The 13,589-nt window shown below is 34.7% G+C and overlaps 1 protein-coding gene and 1 non-coding gene across 3 annotated transcripts in view; one reads left to right on the top strand and one right to left on the bottom strand.

The window, feature by feature from the left end:
* LOC144963060 (transportin-1-like) overlaps positions 1-13,170 on the bottom strand; it is a 40,780-nt gene extending 27,610 nt beyond the window's left edge. For both annotated transcript variants that reach the window (XR_013643564.1, XM_078896677.1), the window contains exons 1-4: positions 13,017-13,170; positions 4,248-4,323; positions 3,756-4,012; positions 1,691-1,824 (exon numbers count right to left, since the gene is read on the bottom strand). Coding sequence is in view for 1 of the 2 variants with exons in the window: in XM_078896677.1 (XP_078752803.1) it covers positions 1,691-1,824; positions 3,756-4,012; positions 4,248-4,323; positions 13,017-13,118 (569 nt within the window). In the remaining variant the exon portion in view is untranslated. The remainder of the gene's footprint in view (positions 1-1,690; positions 1,825-3,755; positions 4,013-4,247; positions 4,324-13,016) is intronic.
* A 410-nt stretch (positions 13,171-13,580) lies between these two features.
* The window catches only part of Trnam-cau (transfer RNA methionine (anticodon CAU)), a 98-nt gene continuing 89 nt past the window's right edge, over positions 13,581-13,589 (top strand). Inside the window, exon 1 of the tRNA in view lies at positions 13,581-13,589. This exon is cut by the window's right edge and continues 28 nt beyond it. This is a non-coding gene — a tRNA (tRNA-Met).

Below are 13,589 nucleotides of genomic sequence, written 5' to 3'. Positions count from 1 at the left end.
ATTGTGGCCAAAAAGGAGGAGGATATGCTAGCACTATTTAATGTAATAAGGATGGAAAATAACATGACATCAAACAAGAAAATAAGTAAATAAATAAAATTAGAGACACTATGTCCATAAAAAGAAACTGATTCCAACATTAAAATAATTTGCATCACATTATATTTTAGGTAAAATATCCCCTGTAATCACATTGGTTTTTGAAATATTGATGCATTTTATAGCAATATCCCTTGAAATCATTTTGGTTTTTGAAGTAAGACAGTAATGAGGCATTACAAAATATTGTACAAAACATTTTGAAATCTTCAGGAAATTGCTTGAAAATGACCTTCAGACACACTAGTACAATTGTCTTGGGGAAACTAGAGGGTGGGAAATTAAAACAAAAGGAAGGAAATCTTGAGAAAAGAATGAGCAGAAAGTGACTTCTCAACTTAATTCTAACATCAAATTTGGAAACACCTAAAATATGCATTTCAAGGGGAAAAACAACAAATGATGAATCAAATCATAAAAGTCATGTACTTGATTGCATTTTGACTATTTCTCAGTGCAAATGTTTGTGTTGTGCCAGCACTATTTTCGTTGTAAAAAAATCCTTTGCAAAATTCAATAGCTACAGTTATTAAATCTTTCCAGGTACTTATACATGCATAATGATATTACTGGTTGACAAAACAATTCCTGGTCAAAACTAAGAGTACTATGATGTAAAGGAGAGCCCTTATGAGGCTGCCATACTTATTTTTTAAAGTTAAGATAAGTCTGTCAGGCTCTATATTTTCGAGGTATTTTCATCATCAAAATAAACCATTAAGTCAGTGCAATTACTCAAAGGAAATCTATCCTACAATTCAAAACTGCTTTATGGCTGCTGCGCCCTAGTAATTAGCAAAACAAGTTGAAAATCAATACAGGATTCCCACTCATTTATCACAAAACAATTCAAAGCACTTTCTAAGAGATTAGATTATCCAAGAGAAACATATATGAAAAAGTTGACATATGTCTATTGAGTCAAAAGGTATTGTAGTAAGTTTCTAAAGAATATCTGTATAATTAAAGAATAAGAAATAAATATATCATAACAGTAATAACAGAACTTAGTATGATGAGATTTTTTTTTTGTTTGTTTGTTGCTTTAGGTCTCTTCCAACACAATTGAGGTTATATGAGAGACCGCTGAAACAAAAAAATAAGCAATCTAACAAAAATAGTACAAATGTAAATCAAAATCATAACCTAAAGATATCATAAGCTAAATTATAAATAACCAAGAACAAACAGGCAGAAGATTTACATTAAAAAAATATCCCCTGTCAAAAATACAATCACAAACCAAAGAAGCAGGATAGGCTAGTAAAGAGAAGAAGAAACGACATCACTACCGGATCGTACACCCATGCGAACATCATAGGTATATGATTCAAGGGTGATGCTCCCATCCAACCACCCGCTATGATGAGATTACTGTGAGTGTACGTGTACATAAATGCATATATGCCTGTGACTGTAAGCTTGTGTATAAACGTATGCATTGTATCTAATATGTAACAAAAATTGTTTTAAATGTTTTGATCTTTATGAAAAAAATTTTTAAAAATAAAAAATGCTATCAGATTATTGCTTACGGAACTGCAATAATGTATCATGTGACAAGGTGGTTAATAAAAAAATATATGCTTACCTTATCTTAGGACTTTGATGTCTAAAAAAGTTTAAAAACTTGGGAATAAGAATATTCAGAGGCCTATCTGCAGCATTACTATCCAGAGTTTCTGCATTATCTTCACATATTTTCTGCAAAGCACCAAATGCACCCTGAAATATGAAAATTCAGAGTGAATATCAAAATGGTTGAGGAAATAAAAAAAACACACCTCTAAATAAAGTAGAAAGAAAAAAAATTGCTTCATTCAAATAAGTTGATATATTCCACGAATTTACTATAATGTATGCAATTTTTTTCCGTCTTAAGATACATACTTCCATAATCATCACTGTAGTTAGTCATGCTAATTTCCAAAAAGGAAGATTAAAGTCCATTTATTTATTAACAATTAAATCCCACTTGTACCTTAAATAGCCACAATCATTGACTATTTCAAAGCGCCGATTGTATAATACTAAAACAAATGCAGAATGACCATGAAGTAAAATCCATACATATGAGGCCTTTGATATAAATTCGGACAAATAGAGGTATACAAATATGTGATGATTTCATATATATTGTGTTTGCCTGCCAAACTTGTAGGCTGATTGGCTTTGACTGGTAATGTGAAATGTGTTTGATGGACTTTTCAGGTCTTAATTTGAATGAGTCTATATCAATAAAATGTATTAAGATAAATCACTGTCAGAATCTGTAATATTAATGGAAGACCAGTGCGACCAACACTGGCCCATGAAAATGTGTACAATGGAGATCCAAAATTAGTAAGATTTTTTTTAAAATGCGTACAATCCACCAAAAATCTATAATTAGCACTAAATTTGATGATGGGCAATTAGAGACCATATTAAAATATTATTATTGATAATTTAAATTCATGAATAAACTTACTATTTATAGACAATATAAATAGTATCCACTTCAAGAATCCATTTATAAATCTGATATGACCCACCCAGATAATACTATATTTAAGTACACTTAAAGAGTGTATTATTGTTAAAAATGCTTAAATAATAAAATGTTAATAATACATACACTCGTGAGCAAAATGTATACTTTGGTAAAAAGAAAAAAATTTTCACGTAAGGTTGGCACCACTGCATGACGAAGCAAAGTGATAAGCAACAAATTGCTCTTTGAGGTGTATAATTTTGCATTTTGATTTGCATATATTTTTGAAAAAAGACACAAAAGTTAGACCAAAATTTTTTAAAAGACATATACAGTGCAGTCCTGATAATTCCAATTGGGTGGGAAAAGCAAATGACTTCTATTTATCAGAATTCGATTTGTCTCCAAGCCGTGCCCGGGCCCTTACACTTACAAGCTGCACAATAGCACAGAGTAGTAGTTAACACTGCATGCTGTGTAGGCCCTCTACTTCTAGATCTCGATCCATCGATCAATAAAGAAAGACAGCACAGAAGAGAAAGAGAAACGCCGTGTATTGGTCAGCTTGTGGTTATCACTGTGTGTTAGATCTATTTATAACCAACCCCCTTTGTTAGCCAGCGGCCAGCAGACCACAAGTCAGTCTTAGTGATTAGAGCGCAAGAAGGAGAGAGGGATGACGCGAGACAGCTGGTCAATTTGGAGAAAGAGAGAGAACAACACGCCATTACATGCCTCAGGGGTCTAGTTATTATTATTATTAGTCAGCTCAGTCATATAAACGCTTGGGAGGGTGGATACGGAGAACAGGCAGTTCGTTATGACCTTCCAGAGTTTTTTTTTTTTAGTGATGGGCAAGCACTTGCACTTCGAATAAAGAGAATAACGACTGTTCGAATTTGAATTAACCATGAATATTTTATATAGAAAAAGAAGAAAATAATTCATTACATCGTATTTTCTTCGATTTAAAAGAAATTCGGTTAATCAGATTTCGAATTATCTGGACTGGACTGTATGTCAAGGATAAAGAAAATCTCCAATAGCAACGATAATAAGACCCCTGTTAAACATTAAAAAAAAAAAAAAATGAAAGGTAAAAAAAAGTTTTTAAAATACTGAAATGTCAGCGAATATGCCATAGATTATTAAGTAATAAGGCCTGTGATGAGTGTTGATTTACCTCACATATATTGTAGTCGTCTGAATCCAAGCAAGTACAAAGATGGGGCAAAACTTCTGGCCATTGTTGCAATGCTCCCTTTGAAATAATGTTTGTGATTATTATTCCAATGGTAGCTCGGATCAGAGGAGAAGGGTCACCGATGTTGTTCAGACATTCTTGTTTAATAAAAGAAGTGACTTCAGGGGGGAAGCGTTCAAAATGAGCTCGCACATTATTTTTCAAAATAAGCCCACTAAGAGAGCGTGTTGGGTCATCTGCAAGAAGAAATGTGAAAATGTTATACATGAAAATAACATTTCTATCTATAATATATCCAACCTGAAAATTAAAAAAAAAAAATAAAAAATAAATAAATCAAAGGAAACACAACACTGAGCTTGATATTTGTAACATCATTGCATAAGCCAAATTATCTTTAAAATACATTTATAACTTTTTGTGAAACACAGAGAGAGATTAAATCATATTCTAATCATAACAGGTTCTTACCTTCTGACTTTAATTTGGTAAGCACGAATATCAAGTAGTTGTTGAAGTCTGGATAATTATTCAACTCTCCTAATTTCTGTTAAAAGATGTACAAAATCAAAAGAGATATACATTTAAAAAAACATTAAAATAAAATAAAATAATATTTTCTTTCTTTAGCAATTTTTCATCATCTTTATCTGTTTACCATGATACCCACCTAACAAAAAAATCTGTACCTATATTATTGGAGAAAATCAAAATATAAAGAAAAGAATCTGATACAAATCGAAATCGCATTTTCATTTTTAACTAAATGGCTACCATTACCAGAAGGTGTAATTCAACCTACTAGACCTGTAAAGGAGCTCTACAAAAATTGACTGAAAACTCTTTACAAACTGAAGAGTCAATTTAAAAAAATAAAAAATAAGGGCATCATTGGAGAGGAGAGTGATACAGTGGACTCCGGATAAGACGATGCCCAGGGGAACCGAGAAAAAAATCGACTTATCCGAAAATCAACTTAACAGGAGTGTAACCAAATGAGCAAAAACGCATTTGAACAAAGCAACCCAATCTAGAATAAGTATGTCCCTTCATATCGCGGGTCTCTGTAGTGGTCATCAGAAGCTCCTACCCCCAATAGAGGAATCAGAATATATAAAAATCGGAATTTGAAATAAAAAAGCGGAATCAACTTACTGTTATTGACTATGACATGCTTTGCAGCAGAAAATGTAATAGACAATCCAAAAGTACTCAAATGATTAAAAATATAAAATGTGTAAAAATGTACAGATTGTGTAAAGACTAAGAATGGGGTCAAATAATAATAGAGAACACACAGGTCCTGGCCGTCTGAGAACAAAGTATTGAATGGATGGATTTAACCTTGTCAGGAACCCCCCCCCCCCCCCCACGCACACACCTAATCAAACTAACGCGCGTGCCTGTACACACACACACACACGTACACAGGGCTAAAATTAAATAGGAAAGAAGTTGACCGTACTCAATAATATTATTACCGATTGAAGCCAACATATAATATTACCAAGGTCATTGACCTCACGAATTGGAGTCACAATAATAATAATAATACTTCGGTCAACCCCCCTCCCAAACATATAATATTATCCGACATCAGCAGCACACACTTTGAAGGGACTAATCATACACAAAGTGTGTGTTGATTGACCATAGGAGATGCTGACGAAATAAGCCATAGCTCACTTTTTTTTCACTAGAGATTTGTAAAAATATTTTCCTCGATTGGAAAGGTGAAAAGCGGAATTGTTGCTTTGAATGTGGAATGTATACCAATTAAGTGAAATTATTCCGCTCGGAAGGGTAGGAGCCTCTAGGTCAAGGTCATGCTTCTTGTAAATCGTGAGACAGAGACAGAAATAGCCGGTATGCCAATTTCCTATGCGATGATTTTCTGTCGCGTGCCAAACTTTCCAAATGCATCGAATCTTCCTTTTCCGCGATAGGTTTGCCATTGTAGTTGTAGGCTTGACTTGAATTCTTCTTGATAAAATTGATACTAATTAAGAGGGCCATTACATAGGATGGCCTGGAATTAGAACCAAAAAAAAATAATTGAACTTGAAGTTGCGACAATGTAAAATTTGAGATGGGGAAATTAAAGTTATTCAATACTGCTTATGTACATTGAACACGGACGTCAGGCAAAGCACCTACATCACATCGATGTGCGCCAATCGTTCGCGGATATTCTTAACCACTGAAAATTCTTACTGGTAGCTTTTTTAACCAATGGAAATACTTGTTTATTTGTGATTTTATTGTAGTCATGAGTGATAAGAACATCGACTTAAGCGACATCGACTTATGTGGAGTTTGTTTTTTTTATTACTAATGTTATATAGGAAGAAGGGGGAGGGACCAAGAAAAAAAATCGACTTGGGTAAAAATCGACTTAGGCAACGTCGACGTATCCAGAGTGCACTGTAAATACAATACATTAAAATAGTGGGTGTTATTATTACTGGAAGTATGACTGCCATAATTTGATGTAGAAGGAATGCTAAATAAGCATGTCATTCATATAGGTAAAGATGACTTCATCAAAGTCATATTCCTGCCTCTCGAATTTTTCTGACATAGAACAATAATCACCAATATCATCTTTAACTTCTAGCCATGACCAACTGAATTTATTCCTCACATCTTTATCGATGTTCGACAAGTCTGAATTGCGATCCACGAACAGCTCAGGCATTGTGAGAACATTAGAATAATGTAGCAATGAGTATGAGCAAACTTGATTTTCAATCAGTCAATGGCAGAAAAAAAAACTTTAATAAATATGACTTCTGGCCAATACACCGAATTATTAAGTAAGTTAATTATCATCGCAATGAAGAAACTTCGGCAGGCGTAGCGGAAAAATTCAACGAATCGAAATGAAGGCAAATCGCCACAAAACAGCAGGCTCCTTGGACTTAAGCAAAACAATGGCAGAAAACGTCCTGATTTGCACGGGAATTAATTAGGCTACTTACCATTGTTCCTTATAAGTAGGTACCCAATCAGTGAAGAAACGGTCAACCAGTTTGTTTACAACGTGAGGCAATCGAAATGTGCTTGTAGCAATCTATCCTAATCTAGCTTTCGATTTAAAGGTGTCTACCATTATCATCTACTAGAAATGTTACTTCCGACATTCGCATTTTACTTTTATTATACTTTTAAAACCCAGCTTGTAAATGTGGTCAATTTTGGCTTAGATGAAACAGTGAAATTTATCGCTCGGTGGCTGAGTCACGCCAATTCTAAAAAGCCCCGCTAAGCCTTGGCAATAAATCCATTGTTAATATAAACGGCTCCCATGAGCTATGCGTAGCGTTATGGAACACTCCTAATTACTTTACGGTCATTCGACTACAATTTGTGAATTCTTTCTTTCTTTCCTTTTTTTTAAATATTTGAAATTGACAAATTGACTGAGAATTTACAGATCTAACCTACCATTGACCCTGTAGGCTTTGTATTTCTATATTTATTTCAACTAATTACTGACATGCTTCAGTAGCTGTACTCTATTGCTGTAATCACTACCCTTTCAGTGAATGTATCGAGTCACCTCAAGGACCGGATGACCAGAAATTTAAGGTCACAGGTGATCGTTCTGATACTAACTCACCCAGTTCCTGGTTAACACTGAACTAAGCAAAACTATATAGATGGATACTTAGGTGGATCAAAACATTTCCTCTGTTTTAATTTTCCTTTTTACTAAGTAAATATGTGACATTCAAAATAATAATCATATGAAGCATATACTGACCAAGTGAAGTTTTATAAGTTTTCTGGAAATCATTTAATTTTTTCCGTTTCAGTTTAAGCAATATAATGGTCTACGAAATTCAAACACACACATACACACATATATAGCATACAATCTCAAACAATAACTTTCAATAGCCATATGTAACACACTCAAAAAATGATTGATTTCACCTCACATACTATAGAGAGTATGCTGTAAAGATTAAGGGATTAATTTTTGACATTTTAAATGGTTCAGTCACTTGATTAACGTATAGATTTCTTCAAAATGGCGACCAATGCTTTAAACTACTTTTACTTACTAAACATAATGGACCCTGTCTCGAAAAAAATGCTACAAAGAAAAAATTGAATGTGTGAAAGAGATTGATCCATATGACATAAAATCGGAAAACTGGACAAAGACTTATCAAGACTTATCCTCCAATCACATACCATCATAATATCTCTATCTATCGATCGCTATCTATCTATCATTATTATTATCATCATCATTAATTCTTATAAAAGAAGAAGAATAAGAAAAATTTAAACAATCATGGTTGTGAGGAAAGAAAACTTCTGCTGGAGCAGTCAATCACCTATCAAAGAAATATATATTTTTCACATTCATTCCAGTTCACATTCAAATGGAAACAAAGAAAGCGAAGGACCGGAGATAGCAAACTGGAATAGTTTGCGTGTGTCTGTAGCAAAATAAAGAAACAGCATGAAAATTCAGTTTTCAAATGACAGCATAAAATCTGGTTTACTATGAGTATACCTGGGCACCAGCTGACTGAAAAAAACGAAAAGGGATTCCCCTGAAACACTGTGATGTCACGAGGCTAGGAGCCAATGAACGACGCTGACCACGGCCACGGAAGTCCAAGCTGAAATGGCGTTACTTTGGTAAATTTTGAAATGAGTGTGTTTTTATGGAATGCTCAAAGGGTATCAGGGAAGCAGTTTTGATAATTGAAAATGGTATCATTGGAAAGGAAAATGATTGAATTTTTTGATTGTTTGTTTCAATAGAATTTTTTCATGAATGATGATAAACGGCTTGATATTCTATCCCACTAAAATTAAGCTATCTTTCCATTACAATATCTTCTAAATGAATTTAAGGAGGGAAACGGTAATTGTACCAAATGATAGAGCGTTCAAAGCCCTTTATTTTTATGTTTAATTGATCAAATTCTGTAAATAAACACCAGAGATATCTCAATTTAAACAAGTCATGGTTTTTTCTAGCCTGCAGCTCACAAACGAGGTGAATGTAGGCAGTTTAGTGAGCAGCAGCAGTGGCAGTCAAATTTTGACCCAACTCGCCCATAGGAAAGTTGTGACTGGAAATTGCCGTTCGCGTTTTGGGGGGTTCAATTAAAGATGCATAACTTCGTTATAAAGAGGAATATCGCAGATATTTTGGTATCATTATTTTCGTCTTTCAATTTCCTTTTAAATGGTGCCAATTAAGGAAAAATCCATTAATAATTCCAGAAGTTATACGAAGTTAAAATTTGGCAATTTTCAAATGCATTTATTTTTTTATTTACCGCGTGTTTTTAAAATTTAAACGCTTGTTTTTAGAATAACATCTAAACTTTATTTATGCCAAATTTCAGGGCTCTATATCGATGCGCAGACACCTTTTAACTCTGCGCCGAAATGCCTTGTTCACATTATCTTCTCATCATGGCTGCCGGGCGATATCGATATTCATATCAATATTTTAAATTTAGTTATGCATTATGTTAAATTTAGTCCATAATATTTTCAGTACTATTATTCACTATGTTTTTATTTTGAATACATACTTTCCAACTTTATTTATAGGCATTTTATAGGTTTTGTTTTAAAAGTTCGTATATTTCTTCTTTGTGAAATTCGATATTAATAATATCGATATTTTAAAAATACCAAATGCTTTAATTTAATTTTATTTTACTTTGCCATCAAGTCATCAAGTTTCTTTCCCATATGTTTAGGTATGATTATCATTTGTATCCATATTTTAAAGGCTTTAGCCTTAATAATGATTATGGTAAGAAGTTCTATTAGTTTTGACACCCCCATACATTGAGAGAGAAGGGGGGGGGGGGGGGGGGGGAAGGGGATAAAATTGTATTAATTGTCAGTTCAAATGATGTAATAGCAATAAACCCAAAGTGGTTCAGCAGAATTTTTTAAAGTATAAAAAGCCAGAACTTTCCTTCTAATTATAATAATAGGGAATCTGTTTCAATTTATTTGAACTTTTTCAATCTACCATTTTATTTATATGCAATTAAATTGCCATAGGTAAAAATAAACTCATTATGTCATTATACAACATGTTTATATCTTTCCATTTAAATACTCTCAAACCCTATTTTATTCTCTATGTATTAATTAAAAGAGGGTAATTATTTGCAATTGTGTCAGTGAGATATTGGGGATAAATCCAAAAGTGATAGAGCAAATTCTTTCTTACGCCTAGCCGAGTTTTTGATTATGTAACATTTGCGTCATATTATGTAATAATGTGTTAATTTGAAATGTTTATCTTCCTCTTTATTCATGTAAATGCATTGTCCTCGATAAGACGAACATTTTGGTATACAATATATGATAAGAACTCCATATTGACTGTTTTAACAATTTTTTATTAACATCACACGTTTTCGGTCACAACTTTGCAATGGTAATTTTGGGGTAAAAATCGGTCTGAAATTTCAGACTTTGAACTGCCGTAACTACATTTCTAATCAAGATAAAAACAAAATCCAAACTGTTTTGTAATCTGTGTTGCCAGCTCTTTCTTATGACATTGGTTTCAAGTGTGTGAGGTACATTTAGAATTTCTATTAAACTCCCTAGAACTATGACACAGATTTAGTGATTTAGCCCATCAAGTGTCTATATGTATGTAGTCCGGCATCAACTTTCATTTTCAATAAGTTTTATGGACTTGGAGATGCTCTGGACTAGTGCGGGGCGGTCCTTGGCAAGCTTAAGGACCACGGTCCTACGGTCCTTGGGAAATGAAGACCGCAAGGACCGGTCCTAGGACCGGTCCTTTTCGACATTGAACATTCCTGAGAGTGTTGGAAATTCGAACCGGTTTGACCTTTGAGACCATGGGATCGTTCATTCTTGAACCGTTAAAGACCGCTACACGATGAAAACCGTGGTCTACAGGAGTAAAACACACGGAGTAGTCACACTCATTTCAAATTGTAACCTAATTAGAGAAGAGGGGTGATGCCTTCTTTATTTGCTCACCGTACTTCATTGTTACTTCGATAATTTAATAAAATTTGAAATTTATCCCCATTAACGGAGATAATGGCATCGCCCAAGGCGTTGATCGAGTTGTTCGTGGCGTTGATACACACACGCAACTCCTACCCCCCCCCCCCACACACACACACATTAGAGGGCAGCGAGCATTGAAGAGTAAGAGAGAGACGTGAAGTTATAATAAGAGGGGGTGGATGAGGTAATAAGAGGGGTCGATGGTGACTTTTCGCCAGATCTAACAAACTCAGCTACCCATTCATTGCTGAGTAGACAGGGATTCAGAAAAAAATCGACTGCACCCGGGATCGATCTCTGGCCCTTTGCGTATAAAGAGAGTGCTCTATCAACTGAGCTATCGGGGTCCCCAAATATTCTATTGGACTTTTTTAAAATTCAGACGTTATAACTGGGTTTTTTGGAAGGAAGAAACTAATGAAACTCATATTATTTGATTAGTAAAAACACCAACGAAATTTTAATATTATTGTATTATTTTAAATGACAACACTGCGATAGAAAGGAGTGGTGACAAGAGATGGACAAAAGAAAACAAAAAATCGGATTTGCTACTTGCTAGGTTCGACACACACACACACACACACACACACACAAACACACACATCTTTAGTAGTCACATACATTTCAAACAATAACCCATTAGAGAAGAGGGGTCATGCCTTCACCATAGATCATTGTCATTGCGATCATTATGGTGTAGTAAATTTTGAAATTTACCCCGTATAATGGAATCGTCCAAGGCGTGCGCCTCCTGTTCCCCCCATCTCACACACGAAAGGGCGGTTTGCGGAGTGGAGGTTGGTGGTCGTCTGCCTGTATGGTCGTCTGTGTCGTTTAGTGTATGGCAAAGGGGGGTGGGTGCGATTAATTAAGTGGGATGGGTGGTGATTGGTGGAAGATAGGCAACCGAAGCAACGAATCGCTGGGGCAGGGTTGCCAGTTTGGCATTTTAAATGCCAGATTCCAAAAATCTGGCATTTTTGAAAACCGTTTGGCATTAGAAAAATCATTTGGCATTTGGCATTTTCATTTGGCATTTTCTTTTCTTGTATATTATACTTCAAATGACACCTTTTCTTAATTATTTCTAAACGCGTAAAAACAAACATCTTCACATTTCTTTTTCATTCTTAAAATCCAACCGTGGTGTAGTGGTTTAGCACTCCACTTAGTAGTCAGTAGGTAAATAATTACCCCAACAGGAAATTTAGTATAATTCAAAAAAAAAAAAAAAAAAAAAAAAAAAGAAAAGAAAACACGCAAGCCACCAGGATATGATAGTAAATTGTCTATCAAAAGTGAGTAGTTTTCTTAGTGGGGGTGGGAGTCAACAGACTTTGGCATCTTTTTGAGTGTTTTGGCATTGAGTCTTCCCTGGCATTTTGTTGAAAAATAATCTGGCAACCCTGCGCTGGGGAAGTAGTAGGCTATGGCGCGAGACCGTAGGACCGTGGTCCTTGCAAGGACCGCCCCGCACTAGTTGAAAGGTGATAAGAAGTGAGGACCGCCGCCGATCTTCCCCTAAGGGACCGGTCTTCGGTTCACAGCTAAAAGACCGTCGGACCGCGGTCTAGACCGGTCTTCAGCGCGGCACTACTCTGGACTGTCATCATAGTTTGGTATCATCATAATATAATAATCATAATGTTCTGCTGAGTCTGAGTCTGAGTTCTGAACCTGAATTGGAGCCAAATTTTAATAAGAATTTTTCGTATTATTAATTATTAGATGAGAAAAAAAATCTTATAGTGATCGAACTAATGTGTCTACTTTTATTCAGAAACGGCTTTAGTTAGCTATGTATAGTATAGTAGGATAAGTATGGTCATAATAACCATTGTCAACAAGGGTTGAGGATCACCGAGTGCGCGGGACGGAGCTTCTCCACCCGAGACCAAGACCAGTCCCAGTCAGCCACTATCTTTTATCGATTAAAAGTTGTAACAATAGCTGGCAATCAATAAAATCAGGGATGGCGAATCTTTCAAACATCGACAAAGAGAAATGAGATGTGAGAAAAGAATCATTTAAAAACAAAGCTTATAATGGTAGTACAATAACGGTGGAAAAGTAACTGGTCGGCCATTATTTCATGTCTTTTACTTTTCCCCGACCTTGCAACCGATTCAGTGGAGATGACATAAACTTGTCCTTTATCATTCATATTGGTTTGGAAATATGATTTACCTGTTGAACTGTTCTTTGTGTGTTTGTATCCGGGGATTGTGATTCTTTGAGAAGTGTTAAGATTTGTCCAAGACCACTTTCTTCTGGGTGCCACATTGCCATCTTGAATTTTCTAATCTTGCAATGGTGCTAAAAGTAGTGCAGGAAATGACGACATTCATATCTATAACCTATTTGTAGGCTTGGTGTTTGAGAGTTTGAATTTTAAATTTAGTGAACTGTAATTGAAAGAAAGATGAAAATTTTAAAGAAAATAGTAATTACATGTATTTTAAGAAATGCATTTATCAAATTTAATTTCGCTTTATTCGGAGAACGATGGAAGTTCGAAAAATCTGTAATTATTTCGTTTCTTCTCGATAAACTCGTGCGCATATTGAAAAAAAGTAGTTCTAAGCCGTTGAGAATGCCCATGATAATGTAAAGGACGATTACCAACACATTATTGCATATAGAAAAAAACTTTTATTTATCAAGAAACTCCAAATCTTTAAATTAAGATATCAGAGAGAATGATGTTATGTATTAACGGAATATAAAGTATTTTTATGTAGTAACTTTCAAGCCTCGGTA

The sequence above is a fragment of the Berghia stephanieae genome, chromosome 1 (assembly GCF_034508935.2).
Source record: "Berghia stephanieae isolate SIO BIC M18660-M18661 chromosome 1, UCSD_Bste_1.3, whole genome shotgun sequence".
NCBI lineage: Eukaryota > Metazoa > Mollusca > Gastropoda > Nudibranchia > Aeolidiidae > Berghia > Berghia stephanieae.
This window is presented reverse-complemented; position numbering and strand designations above follow the sequence as displayed.